The sequence below is a fragment of the Limulus polyphemus genome, unplaced genomic scaffold (assembly GCF_000517525.1).
Source record: "Limulus polyphemus unplaced genomic scaffold, Limulus_polyphemus-2.1.2 Scaffold2368, whole genome shotgun sequence".
Lineage (NCBI taxonomy): Eukaryota > Metazoa > Arthropoda > Merostomata > Xiphosura > Limulidae > Limulus > Limulus polyphemus.
The window spans coordinates 166,755-182,332 of record NW_013667978.1 but is presented as its reverse complement, the minus strand read 5'-3'; the positions used below and the strand labels follow the sequence as shown (position 1 = coordinate 182,332).

General features: G+C 36.0%; 1 protein-coding gene across 1 annotated transcript in view; it reads right to left on the bottom strand.

The window, feature by feature from the left end:
* Positions 1-3,175: 3,175 nt before the first annotated feature.
* The window catches only part of LOC106466747 (endoplasmic reticulum aminopeptidase 2-like), a 175,947-nt gene continuing 163,544 nt past the window's right edge, over positions 3,176-15,578 (bottom strand). The window contains 1 exon segment of the mRNA XM_022394821.1: positions 3,176-14,193. Within this exon segment, the coding sequence (XP_022250529.1) occupies positions 14,053-14,193 (141 nt within the window). The 3' untranslated portion in view covers positions 3,176-14,052.

The following is a 15,578-nucleotide window of genomic DNA, read 5'->3' as shown; positions in this document are numbered from 1 at the left end:
ACTGGTCTGCACATCTTGCTATATGACATATGCACCAAGACTAAAGCTACTGTTGGCGACTGCTCCCAAAAAACATCCAACTGCAACATGTCTCTACACCAAACTTGTACTGCAAAGCTTTACGAGTTTTTCTTCTCTGTTTTAATGTAGCAAAAGGTGCAGCACAAACAGCTTGTTTACCCCATTCCATCACCTGCTGATAAAAAGAGCATTCTGTTCCACTGAACTCTACAGCAGGAACAGAATGCTCGTTTTATCTTGTGTGGAAGAGAAATATGGACAGTTTTACTCCACAGTTGTAGTACACACTCTTCTACCTAGAATATTTTGTGGGGGCAAATACCTGCTACTGAGGCACAACCATCATGATAGGGCTTGATAAGTCTGATACTGAGGCAATGAAATGTACTTGTGGAAGAAGGATTCAGGGAGCAAACATCACACGAACTTTCTATGAACAAGCCACTAAAGCTGAATTATGGGTTTTGTCCCTTCTTGTGATCCGTTTGCAGTTATCAATGCACATATGGATGCCACAGAATCTGCCTATGTATGGTTTAGGTGTCTCAAACACCACATGCTTTGTATGATTTCACTCTGGAAACCTTGGTTAAACTTCTCCACAAAGTTCCCATAGTGACACTCGAAGACTTCAGAGCAGCAAGTGACATGTACCATTAAAATAGTTCTGCTGATGTATAGGCAGCATATATAAGTAATTACAAGTTCTGGAAAAGTATTGAAAGATCCAGATATAGCTTGGGTGCTACTTACTGTGAAGCATGACTGCCACTAACTGGAAAATACATCACTGATGGTTATAACATTTATATTGTCGTCTAGTAGGGCATGACAGTGTGTTGTACCGTTATGAGCTACAGAAATTTAGTAGTCAATTTGTGATGTGGCTAGTGCCCTCGGAATTCCCAAGCAGGGATAGTTTGAGCTTTCCATAATGTAAGGCTAAAGATACAAGGGAGCATCACACTTCATTGTGAATGTGCAGTAGCAGTTTTCTGTACACATTCATGTAAATATAACACCGAATGATATCAGAGAAAATTCAAACAGGGTTGTAATTTTACTAGAGAATAGTTGGACTATTGAAACAGGTACATGTATTGAGGATGGGTGTGCTTTGGATATGACAGCTTCACGACAGACCTTTTGCAATGGAACTATGATGCAGGGCTATTGTCAATGTTCAAGGTCGTCAGACAGAGCATGACAACATCGGCTGCAATGATGTGGTGAGGCTCCAAAATCAGTATATGAAACTTCTGTATAATTTAACATATGAACAGTGTCAAAAGTATCTTGAAGTTTAAATGTATACGAATATCTTGCATTACTTGTGAGTAGATCTCATGCGAATCATAATACTTTAGAGTATCTTATGAATAACTAGCAATAGTTATGAGTAGCTCATGAGTGTGGAGAGTTTAATGCTTAATACTCAGTAACTTGTGCTCCATGTAGTAATTTATCTTTGCTTACTGGAAATCTCGTAAATAATCCCAAAGTGTAGGCTTTGTATGAAATACTTCACACGAAGCTATGGTTGTAAAAGTTACAAATACAAAGGGGAGAAAAATCCCCACTGACAATCAAAATAAAGAATATATTTGTTTTGGGTGATGCTTCTAGTGTTAACATGCTGGTCAGAACATTTAAGAAATAATGGGAGTTTTCTATATTCTAGCTATAACCAGGCACAACTAATGTTATGACATAATATGAACGACACTCCTCGAATTCTTTTGCATTCAAAACATGTCTCAGGTGACCAGTTATGTGCTTTGACATACTCACTTCAGTAGTATATAAACAATATCGTGTAAAGAGATCCAGATTGATAGTAAAACATACCAGGACCTTAAAGAAGACATTGGGACATCTTTACGATGCAGAGAGCAATAGATTGGCTAGAAGTCAGTAAACAGAAAAGTCAATGCAGAGTAGCAACAAATCATAGAAAGTATTAGCAGGATGTCAAAAACACGTGGATTGGTCAAATGATACACAGGGATACTTATTGTATGCAGACAAATCATGCTTGATGTTGTAGCCAAATGTAATACATATATACATTTAGGGAGAGAGGTAGGATCAGATATAACGCCAACTTCTGGAGAAAACTATGGTACTGGTCAAAGCCCTATAAGCTTAAGGCTGCCTGGATTCTTGGCATTTAATGAAATACCTTTCGTAAAACCCACTGTATTATCATTTTAGTTTTCTCTGTACATTTGTAATCACTGTCTACCAAAATAATCTCCTATTTTCAGCTGATACAAAACAAAAGCTGTAGGACCACTTCTTGATGTGGTAGTAGGACTTTAAATTAAAACCGTATGATAGTCATGGAGGGTCCTTCCTAGCCTAATCTGTCAGAAATTGAATGGCCAAAGAGGTCCCCTCCAGGATGGCTGAACAACATTTCAAAATGTTATATCACATTGAGATGGCTATGCCACGTTTACATTTTTCAATATGGTAGATTAGAAAAACTGTTTCAGAAAATATTCTATCAATATTCATTTCCGTTTGCCATATTTAAATATTTAGCTAGTGTTAATGTTTATGCATACCCATGTATAGTATTACTAGTGAATGAAAACAACTCTTACTCAAGCAACATAGATAATGCAAGTTTATTGTACCTTAAAAGTAATCTATGGATATGTACGTGAATACATCATGTTTAATTGGATTTATGGTGAAGTCAATCTTACATCACATATGTTGGCAAACCTTTAAACAAACGTTGAAATTCAAGACCATATTTAAGTAGACCAAATGGGTAAATGTTATTTGAGCTGCACGAGATTGAATGGGACTGTTGTGATTGTTTTATTTGGCCATCTCTCTCATAAAAACATTTAATGTGCCCTTTGGCTCTGAATGTCACTATACGCTTGCCTATCCTTGGAAAGAATTGTGACAAGACCTTCATCCTTAAGTTTATCGGTGGCTATATTACTTTGGCAAATGGCCAGGATTCACCATGAACCAAATACACAGTATATGGAAATGGTTCTTGTAAATTGCAATCACAAGAATCTGTGTTTATTATATTATGCAAAAACTTTGATATAATTATATAGTCAACCCTTTCACGGTCACATAAATAATAACCATTTCATTTGTAATATATTTTCTATTTATTCAAGAAACAAAAGAAAATGAGTGGAAAATACAATGAACAATATTTACCTTATTCAAGAGTTCGAAAACGAACAAAGAGCTGGTCCCTTGTTCATTATTCAAAAGCTGAAAACGAACAACGAACTTGGATCGAACTTCAACTTGGTAATAACATACAAATATACAAGATCGTGTGGTTACCATAACAATCATTGAATGTAAATAACGTTTTGTATCGAAATTATGTAATGAAATCGCATATAGTTTAATGTCACATGATTAAAATAAACAATGGTGCTAGGAATGTACAACAGAGATTTGTCATCGCCAGAGGACGATGATCAACTTATATCAGAAAAACAAATACACATCATTCGAAGACTCCATGTTGCTCTTGGTATCTTTTTTGCGATATAAAATCAATTTATTCATTGGCCTATACCATTATTCCCTTGTAATGGTTTACTAGCATCTCTCGATGCCAACTTTCAAGATTCAGTTATAAAATGCAAGTTTTAAATGTTTTAGTCAGTAATCAGGTTGATATCTTTTACATGAATATTAGGTTTTTGGGGGGGGGGGGAGTAAAGTTTATCTGAAGAATTTTGTTTATTGAGAAATTAGTAGTTTGTTTTTAACCTTTGAAATTCTCTTTTTATTTGGTATGTTGTATAGAAATTTCATAAATTTTATAATTCTGGGACTAAACAAAGGAAGCAGGTGCAATGGAAATATATAGTAAATTAAAACAGCCGCTTACCACTTATTGATTATTAAGGTCTTTTTTAAAGACATACTGCACCCAAAATCCCTATGAAGCTGTAAGTTAACTTTTAAATTCAAGATCAGATTTAAGTTATTTTTATTGCCTTCTAATAAAACAAATATAGTTTTGTGTGGATATTTCTTAAAATAAAAATTTATTTCAACTTCTAATGGGTTTTGTTTCAATTGAATAAAATGTGATTTTCTAAATAAAGTTTTATTTTTAAAAGTAAGTTTGCTTTGTTGTATTTCATTGATTAAGAAAGGTGGGAGGGTGGGGGTAAAAAGCACAAATCTGTTTGTTAACTGACTTAAAAAAGGCCAACACAGTTCTTATGTTTTCCTATACAAATTATGTTTTCAATACCTTTCGTTAATAAACGTAGCTAACAGGATACTTATTTCACTCTTTCTCACTCCACACCAGCTCTTATATTTCAACGTTTGCATGCTCGATAATTTTTAATGAGGGCAATTATGAATGGTATTTTTAAACAATTTTCCAAAGTAGGGAGATACTGTTGGACTATGGTTATTTTCCTTAAAATGAACATAATTGTTATCTTTATAATTAAATAAGTTGTGTGCATGTACATATGTCACACATTATCAAATGGCAGTAAATAAATTTCAAATACACAGATCAGACATTTGTGCTCTATAGTATGGAATATTTTCTAATATTAACTTCCTTTTATACTAAAATAGTTTCTCTTCTCAAAATCTTTCAAGAAATAAGCAAGATATTCTAATCTTTGTAAAACCTTGAAACAACAAATGTATACAGTACTTTAGATGTGACACACTTTCCACTTAACTGATTTCATCATCTGAGGAAATATGTTGACATTGATTTATTTTTTCAACCCCAAAATACAATTGAACACAGTTATTTACACAATTAGAGAAGTTATAATTTTCCTATACTGAAAATGTATTCTGATAGGTACTTCCCCCTCTCATAAGATTAGCTATTCTCGTTCATTGATGCCCTCTATATGTGAACTTTTTTTTTATTAAGCATGTCACAAGCCTTCTGCATCCCCTATTGGAATCAAATGATTCCAACGTGTTTGTCATGCAAATCATTATGTGTCACTTATCCACCAATAGGATCATAGTATACTCACGTGGCGTATATGACTCTCTCTATGTGCCACCACCGAACTATTTCTTCGAAGTTTGGCAGATGACGGAAGTGAGTGGGGGAGGAAGGGTGGGAAGTGTGAAAAGAGGGAAGTACTTATTGGAAATACATTTTCAGTATAGGAAAGGTATAACTTCCCATACGGTACTTCACTCCTCTCAAAAGATTAGCCAGAATCCCACATTGATTAGGAGGAGGGACCGGTGTGACAGAAGAATAGACGTACCCCCCTAAAGCATCTGAAGGACACCCCTGTAGATGAGAGAGTCAGATTCGAAGATCTTTAGAGGGAAACCACACCATTTCTGATCCAGGTATACTCTTCACCCAGTTGAAGAATGTATAAAAATCAGGGCAGAAAATTAGAGGAGCACATCCTAATGGGAGAGAAAGCGATAGAAAGTAGTGGTGTAGTGGCTAGGGGTACTGACATCCGCACGAGGGTAGAATGTGAATCATACAGTCTTCACTTCAAACTCAAGAAATGGGGAATTCAGAACAACTCCAAATATTGTGTATTACACAGGATGAGCTCTGAACTATCGATCCGGGAATGGGACATCCGTTATTAAAGAAAGTCTATCGCATGCGATCAACTCCCGAGACCGTGAAACAGGTCGGAACCATCCAAAGGGCAATAACATTCATGTAAGAAGGGAGAATGAGGAAGTGCCAAGGATAGAACCAGAAGGGTCCCACATATCTCCACTGTGACACACAACACAGAAGGAGTATTCGAGGGAGGAACATAGACAACTTGAAACCGTGGTGAGAACTTATGTTGATTGGTTCACTCGAAAACCAAAACCAGCCTTTGGGACTGACATACACGTGAGGGTAGAAAGAGGGCTCCCAATCAAAGGGGTGAACTGCATTTTGACGCCTCACTCCGTTGTGTATTTAATCATTAATCAGAGGATATTAAACCATATACAAAAGCAGAACACCACTGCTCTACTCTGAACTGAATGGTTATAGCCATCTTAAGTGGAATCCATCCAGCAGGGTGCCTTCATGGTCAATCATCCTAGTGGCTTGAAACTGGTAAGTGGTAAAGACTCCCATACTCCACTAGAAGAAAGGAGTGCAAGAATGCATTGGAGAGTCTGGAGGAACGTCAACATCCGAGACAGTGCAATGGGTGATCACAAAACCCTATTTTAAAAAGTAGACCACACCAATATATTCAATCAAGGTATGGCAGGAATGGGTAGCTATCCCCTTCTGCTTTACCCATGAAGTCAATGGAACATGCCAATTTATGAAGCAAATATCGTGAGGTTATTCACCTACAAGTGATCTTGTGAAAAACCCCATTTCAAAGATGAGCGTGTGTAGCCATGAACAGGAAGTGCTGTTTAACATGGCATACAGTGAGGATTTAGAGTTAAAGAATAGCTGGTCAGGCACCACCTGCCACAGAGAAGGATCCAACTAATGAAGGTATAAAGATTGGGTCCTTGAAAAAAAATAAATGATTAATAAAGATTTCCAGTGTTAGAGTTGCACTTTTAAGATTGGAGTATAGCTACAGTGGAAAGCAAAAACTAGAGGAAACCAAAACCGTGATATGATGTAAATAATGGGAGATAAACTTGTTAGGATTGGTCCACATGTCCAATTGTAAGATTACCTCCAGAAGTTGATGAAGACGAGAAGCAAGGGAAAAGGTTGGATTTGATGAGAGGTAACACAGTACAAAGTATGCTGGGAAGAGGACAAGGAGGAATAAGCCAACTGTATGAAATGAGGAACCTAACTGATGAGTGTAAAAGGGGAAAGAGTGTTGCCAAGGGAAAAAGAGAGAGGAATGGGAACCACGGATGAAAACCGTGCAGGTAACATAACAATGAAGGGTGCACACACACACACACAGGACATAGAAATCTATCCGGATAAGGACGGGGGTAGAGATGAGAAATAGAGGGCAGGGAAATAGCCAAAAAGGAGTAGTTACCCTCACGACCAGCTGAGGTTTTGGGGAGGAAGGAATGATCGGGATAAAGGAAAAGATAGGTATGGTGGTAAAATGTGAGTGTAACGTCGATGGCGAAAAAGTCAGACCGCCAATGCCAAAAGGAGAAGGAAATACACCTTTTGAGACAGGTAAAATAAAGAACATGAGGATATAGGTTCGAACAGAGGTAAACCACATTAATATCTCAATTCAGAAGATAAGTCGTCGAGCAGGTCGACAAATCTGGAAGGAATGGATTAACATGGTAAAGACGGGTGAGAGAAAAGTCCTGCAGTAATTATAAAAGTGAAAGGTATAGGATAAACTGCCTGATAACCTGAAACAGAGGACACTGAAGACCCCCAGTCAAAAAGACACGTGAGAAACTTGGAGACACCAGCAACAGTAGAATGTGCAGCCAGTAAATCCCGAGCCTGGGCCCACGTGTGAAAGACCTTCCACTTTTGCTGGTGCATTTCCATGGAAGAAGGATGATTGGATTGGGCTAAATGAGAAGCTACACAATGGAAGAAACCAGATTTCTTCAAGACTGGGCAAAAGTCAGGAATGAAGATGGAAAACATGAGGTGTGGGATATAAAACCAGTGACCAGGGTTGATGAAGGAGGTCAGGTAATAAGGAAATTGTATGTGGAGTAAACGAGGAAACCATGGTTGAGCTGGCCAGTAGGGAGCAATCAGAAGGACCCAAAACAGAGTGGCATGGATCAGGCAAACTATCCAATGAAGTAATTGGATGGGAGGATAAACTTGTAAGAATTTGTGTGCCCAATCCTGGCTGAAGGCATCTATAGCCAAAGCCTGAGATTAGGAACTGGGGACCGAAATAGGGGTAACTGGTGATTGCAAGAGGAGGCAAAAGCATTGATGTGAGTAATAGTGCACAGACTGCAAAGCCACCAGAAATCAAGGGGTCCACTCCATCAGGTAAACCTTGTCAGAGCGGGAAAGACAATCTGCTACAAGGTTGAAAGCACCCGGGACATGACACACAATGAAACAAATGTGGACTCAATACAGGAGATCCAACATGCGAAAACAGAGGGATCTCGACTGGGTGCCACCTTGATGATTGATATAAGCCACCACCATGGAATCATCGGAATGGATCACTACCAGACAATGTTTGGCAATGAGAAGAAAGTGATTCAAAGCCCAATGAATGGCTAAGAGCTCTAGGACGTTAATATTTAAGGATTTTTCGTCTAGAGATCAATGACCTGAAACCTCCTGATGATCGACCCATGCACCCCAGCTCTGAAGGGTTGCGACCGTAAACAGATGTAAGTCCGGAAGAGGAGGTTGGATACTAGCCGATGTGCGAGTCTTGTTCAATTGCCAAAAGAGATTGTCTACAAGGGAAGGAGGAAGGGTAATGGGAGTATTCAGGGGAACCCGAGCAAGGTTCCATTGATCATGCAGATTCCACTGAAGGGATTCCATGTGTGTGCAGCTGAAGGGGATTAGTGGTGTCATAGAAGACCATATCCCCAAAAGCAAAAGAGCCTTGCATGCAGAAAATCAAGGAGTAGACAGGGCATGGCAAACTGACAGTTCCATTGAACAGAGTATGAGAGAAGAAGGTTGGGCCCAGCTGTACAAGGTATTGGGTAGGACTTCTCCAATTTGATAAACCAGCCAACCTGAGCAGCTTTGAGAAGTAGCTGACGAGTACGACAGACTGATTCCTTTTTTGGAATGGGCCAAATGTAGCCACTTGTCCATGTAAAAATGGAAATGCACCCACAGGGCATAAAAATGAAGAGCAAAAGCTTGTACCACCTGACAGAAAACATATGGAACCAAAGCCATCCCAAAGGGTAGGCATAAATGGTTACCATCCCTCAGTGGACAAACAGAAGATAAGGACGAGACCATTTCAAGATAGGAATATGCAGATAGGCATTGGAGACGTCCATCTTGGTCATCCATAGACCCAGAGAAAAATCCCACTGAAGACTGAGGTAAGACTCCATGGATACGCATGGGAGGTGAACAAAGCAATTGAGGCAGGGCAGATCAATGACAAGCCTCCACTCCCCGGGCTTTTGGGGAACAACAAACAGAAGGGAGTAAAACCCCAATGAATGATGTGAAACAGGTTCTATAGCGTGTTGGGTGAATAGGTCCTGTACTGCCTCTGATAGATGCTGGCAAGTTACTGGATCCTGAGGAGAATGGCAGGAAACAAGTACCTGGGACAAGGGAAGGGAGGTGGGGTAAGAAACGGAATTTCGAATCCCTCTGACAAAATCTGAGGAATCCAAACATCCAAGATGAAAGTGCGCCACTGATGAACAAATGCTGCAAAGCAAGCTCCCACCGGGTTTGAACCCATCAGGTAATCACCAGAACTATTGGTGGTGTTTCGTGTGTCATCGAGAAAAATGGCAAGCGGGAAGATGATACAAGTAAGGGATGGGAAGGTAAGGGCTCAAAACTGAATAGGCACCACACTTGGTTCTGACTGAAATAAACGAAAAACTAGATGGGAAATGGTAGAGTGTTGTTGGGCAGATGCCATCCGAGATTCCAAGGATTCTGGGACTGCATCAAAGATGAAACATCCTAAAAACAGAGCCATACACAAATCCTGGAGAAAAGGAGCAGGTAAACAGATTCACGATAAAACAGCATCGTGACCTAAACTGTCCCAAGAAAAAAGATACCATGTATGTAAAGCCAGACAGGAAGACAATAAACAAGCCAATGAGGAGGTAAGGAGAGAGAGAGAGGGTATTTCCAGAAAATCCCTCAGGATTTTTGTGAAGAGCCTCAGAAAGGATATGGATCGTGGAAAGATACTGCCAAAAAGATCGTGAGGGTAAGACAGAGGCAGGAAAATTGGTCATGAGGGTAAGACTAATGACAGATTTAGGGTTTGACCACCAAACAGACAAAACAGAACCCAACAGCTATTGGTTGAGATATGGACAGACCATCCTATGAAATGCAAGGGCTGACTGATCCAAAGCCCGTGGGGGTCAAGGCATACTAACACCATCGCCCAACTGAGAGGTGAATTGGTCAGCATGAACCGAATGTCAGAGGATGGAGAAATCACCAAATAGGATTGGGAAGTATTTCATGAAATAACAAAGAACGCAGGTCATAAGATATAGGAGCAAGGGATAAAATATCACATACCTGAGAAATAAAGTCTGAAAAAAACCATTGACGGACAAACAAAATCCTCAGGGAAGGTATGGGAAGGCATGGCACAATCAGGAGGTGGAAACAGGCGATCAAATTCCTTGTCAACATGGCCAGGTTCCACAGGTACAGGAGGAAGAGGGTCTGGAAATAAAGATTGACCCATATAACTCTCAATCTCCCTGCTAAAAAACATAGACAATTCTCCCATCAGGTCCCCAGCACATGAAGCCTGTGGTATAATCCCTGTTCATTGTGTGACACCCGAAGTGGTGACATTAACTTTGGAATTCATGGTGACGTAGTCGACAAAAGCATTTGAAGTAAATAAGAAATGCAACTGGAATAAGGCTAAATGAATTGAAATAATGTAAAAAAGGAGTATTTTTAAATTAAATTAAACTACTTCGAGAAAATACGATCTCAAACCTGAAAAAAGAGATGTCCGAGCGTAATCGCTGCCAAATGAAAAAAGATAGTTTGGTAGAAGCACATAGAGGGAGTCACATGTGTCACGCGAGTGTACTATGATCCTATTGGTTGATAAATGACACATGATGATGTGCACGAGAGAAATGTTGGAATCATTTGATTCCAATAGTGTGATGAAGAAGGCTTGGGGCATGTGTAATAAAAAAGTTCACATATAGAGGGCAGCAATGAACAAGAATAGCTAATCTCGTGAGAGGAGGGAAGTACCTTATATAACAATATATAGATGAAATGGAAAAAAAAAATTTAAAGGCAGCATAATGAATGTTATGATTTACATATAAGAAATGTTTATGAGCCAATGAAGGAAATTAAAATGAATAGCTGAAATGAAAAAATAGTAACAGAATATTTTATCTCCTCCTAGATATATACAACAGTATTTAAATGCTACATATTCATTTAGAAACAAAAGTTACTGAAGTATACAATTTTCACGTTGTAGGTAATAAAATTTTCTTGAAGCTTAAGTTAGGTAAATCATAGAACATGACAAATACAACACTTATATGGTTATACAACAATGCTAGTGATGGATTTCATCTGTAGTTTCATAACTTTTGAAAACCCTAAAGCTATGTGTTTTTCACTTTGCAAGTAAAAGTCACGAAGAGAAACATGAGTTATCCCTTAAAATTATCACTGTTCATTTATGCATGCACCTAGCCTCTTTTTGCAAATTTAATTGGTATCTAAATTGAAGTTTTTTAAGTCCATAAAGTCACAGATATAGTACACGCTTACTTTATAATACATTTCTTATGATGCTATCATAAACATATAAATACCTGTTTTAACTTTATCATCAAAGAACATTTTAACAAGTAATGCTCAACCTGGCAACTTTGATTTTCAAAAGATTCCTCAAAAAATTAGAAATATGAAAGTACAGAAAATTGTTCATTTATTTGTAGATTTTTGAAAGGAAAATACATTCTAGTTATATTTTCAACATTTAACCATGGTTACATTTTCTATTTCATCATCACATTTCTAGAATAGGCAAATTTAATTTGACTTTCAAGAAAACTAGCAGAAGAATTAAAAAATGTTTTCAGACATGACGTGCTTATAGTATATACATCTTTGATATAATAGTATTAATAAGATGGGATATTTGATACTTTCTAATAAATTAACAAATATTTATAAATTATTCCATGATTCCATTTAACATTGCTTACATTTATATTTATGAAGTCAACACAACTTATTAGTTCTTGAAACAACAACATTGCTATGCATACAAAATATTAAACATACTTGTATGCTTTTCACCAACTTTTAACTTAAATACAATAAAAAAACAACAACTTTACATTACTTAGTGGTATTTTTTATACAACTAAAAATTATATGGGTCCAGAGATGTCCAAAAGTAACTGTCAGGTGTTGTAATTTTGACAGAGGAAAATTTACCCTCTTTATTCATATGCAAGATTTGTTTTTATAAGTAAGAATTTTTACATTGATATTCATTTCAAAATTTAATAGCAACAAGCAGTTCTCATGTTGACTAGCGTGTATCTATTTAATGTACATAAAATTTAATATTTTCAGTAACAATGAAGTGATTGGTTAGTTTCAGAGAATATTATCTGATGACAGTTAATCAAAACTAAAGTGAAAATAAGTTTGAGTTATCAATGCTTGTCTAAGAGGGCATAAGTGTTTATTTTATGTTGCCTTTATTTTCTAACAAGAAATGTCACCTCTAGTATGTTTCATTTTATTAATTGATGCAGTGAAACTGTTGGTCATTTTCATATCATGAATTGTAACCATTTATTGTGTGTGTTGCTCCCATTGTTTGTCATTAATGGGAGGAGTCTCATTAAGTAATTCTCATTGCATTTTACATATTATATATACAGTATTTCTTATAACTGCCACTCTGATTTTGTAGATTAATAATGTTTAATAAATGTATTAACATTTTTTGTTAATTAATGTTATTACAGTTAACATAGTTTCAGTTGTCATTTATTAAATGTTTTCAGTGTTTTAAAGTTCTGGCATGGCACAATTCATACTTCCAAAGCCTAGTGATGTGTCCACCTGGTCAGGGTGAGACATCTTGTACTTTCTTATTAAATTGCTTTATTTATTTTCTAATGTCATACACCTTGCACTGAATTTTAATAAATATTAACTAAATATTATACATCTATGTAACGCATTTATAAGAGTGATTTAGATTTGTGCATAACTATTTACTGTTACAATTGTTGAGAGTGTGTTCTAATTTATTTTCTTCTTTCCACTGTTGTACAGGTTTTTTATTACTCTTGTTGTGAATAAAGTAACAATATTTTTACCATTGTTGTGTTCTTTGTGAAATGGACTGTCACACGTGAATTAAGCTTTTAAACTTATAGGTACAGATCATCAGAAATGTAATGGTCTATGTAATAAAAAATATCACCACTTGTGCAACAGAATAATCCTATCATTACTTATGTCTAATGGAAACAATTATTCTACCACAATACTGTTCACTTATGAAAGCCATATGCTTACTTGGAACAAAGGTGTTAATATAGAGGGATGTGAAAAGAGTAATAATGAATCATAGCTAAAAGAAATAACTACTTTAACAACTATCTGTTGTTTGTGGTAGCAAGAGTGACCTAAAACAGACAAGTGATGCTTTTAATGGTGAGAGCATGAACAGTTAGCTTAAAAGTTTCAGCTACTGAAAACAATGTACAAATATGAAATATACAAGAATATTAATTTTTACATCACCAAAGCAAATCATAATTCACTATTAAAAGCCAGATGGAGAGAAAAAATTAAAAGTGTTATGACATTTAAAGCTTAAAAACACTGAAATCAATAACTGTGAAACCAAACACAACACACAAGAAACACTGAAATCAATAACTGTGAAACCAAACACAATGCACAAATTTCAGTTTCTTTCGTATTTTACAAAAATCTAACAAAGTAGTTTGTAATATTCAAAGGAAATATATTACTATATAATATAGAGCAGAATTTCTATTAAGGTGGAACACTAGACTGAACAGAAACAGGGGTAGTAAAAGGTAAGATTATTAATATATTGATACTTCTTATGATATGTAAACTTCCTACATATATGCTAAACTACCACAAACATATCTGAACTATTGAATCAAACTCCTAAAAAATTACATTTTCAAGTCTATTTTCTTTCTATGGAATTGACTGTTATTTATATGGAACCTTACAAACAATTTGTATGGGTGTTTCTATATAAAAAGCATTTAAATATAACAATAATCTACATTATAGGTGCCCACATGGTTAGTTCATTTTTAAGATGTTGCTTCAACCACTTATAATCTTCAATTGTATTTGAATACAAACTCTGTGATTAAATATTCCTAAACATTGTTCTCTACCCACTTTACAACTGATGCCTGTACTTTCTGTTTCCAGTAGATATTAGCTTGAATTTGTTCTTGACTTTGTTGAACTGCTTGCTTTCCAGATCCAACATCTTTGGATTCAAAGAAACTTTTCACCTACAAACAGGAAAACATCTTCAATGTTACAGCATCCATATTTCAAAATTACTTTAAAAAAATCTAAATTTATATTTTTTTCATGAAGGTGATATATGGGATGTTGCAGATAACATATAAGGACACAGAATTTGAAAACAACAACATTTATCTATGAATATAAAAGCCTTGAAAATTTCAAGCTTATGTTTACCTTTATCAATTACTGGTACTAGTACCTAACACTTGAATTAACCCTTTCAAAATCAGAGTGAGTGACTAATATCCCTTTATTTTTGTCTTCTCACAGTGGAGGTATTTAACAAAGATGCATATAACCAAAACAAAACTTACTAAACAATATATATACTTTCAGTTTTAGAACATCACATAATTTCATTTAGTTTTTCTATCACAGTTTTTATGTGAAGAAATTTCCAAAATGTTATTGCAAGAGACTTTTTTTTTTTATAAAAGTATTCAAAAGTCTCCCTTTCATTAAAATTTGTACTTTTTTTATTGTTCATCTGCTGAAATTTTTATCAAGACACACTGTAATGTTTTGTGGCCAAAACAACCTGCAGGATACACTGTGTGTTATTAACAGGAGTGATAGTTTAGCAATTTTCCACTTTCTGTAGCTCAAACTGTGGTAATCCAAACTGTCACATATTTTCCATGAATGTGTTGTACAGGACTCTTACTTCACATACCAAATTTCAAGGCAATCCATTAAGAAATACATGAGATATAAAATTTCCAATTTTGATTATATCCCGGAGTTCTTCTCACCAAAAGTACGGAAACTGTATTTAATAGAAAAGCATAATTAACTTTTATGGAGTTTTTTTTCAAATTTGGTACAGTGATAGATCTTTAGAGCCTAAAATTAGATGTAAAATTTGACCAAAATGTTTGCACACGCCTATGCAAAAAGTCATGTGAGCTAATGGTCTGAAATTTTTACTGCAACTTCATCTAAGAGAAAAAGTGGACCATTTTTAGTTTTTTTGTTATTTGGATTAAAGGCAACTGATTTAAAGGGTGAAAGGATGTGCAGATATTGTATTGGTTAGACCAAGCAAACTAGATTAAGAGTTTCTAGCTCAAATTGTCAAAAGAATCATATGGCTGGACAGTTATTATTCATTGCCAACTATTAAACAAAAATTTGCTAAATTTTACAAAATTCTCTTAAATAATGAGTGTTTAGCATCACATGATATTAGCTTAAGTAATTATCGTAAATAGTGATGCTTGATACGGCTGTACCAAGTGCATGCAGGTGATGACAAGAAACTGTTAATCTAGATTCCATGGTGTGACTATAAAGGAAGTTATTAACACTATTTTAAATAGGAAAACTATCGCCATATATTTTAAAGAATCTGGTTGGCTCTGTAAAG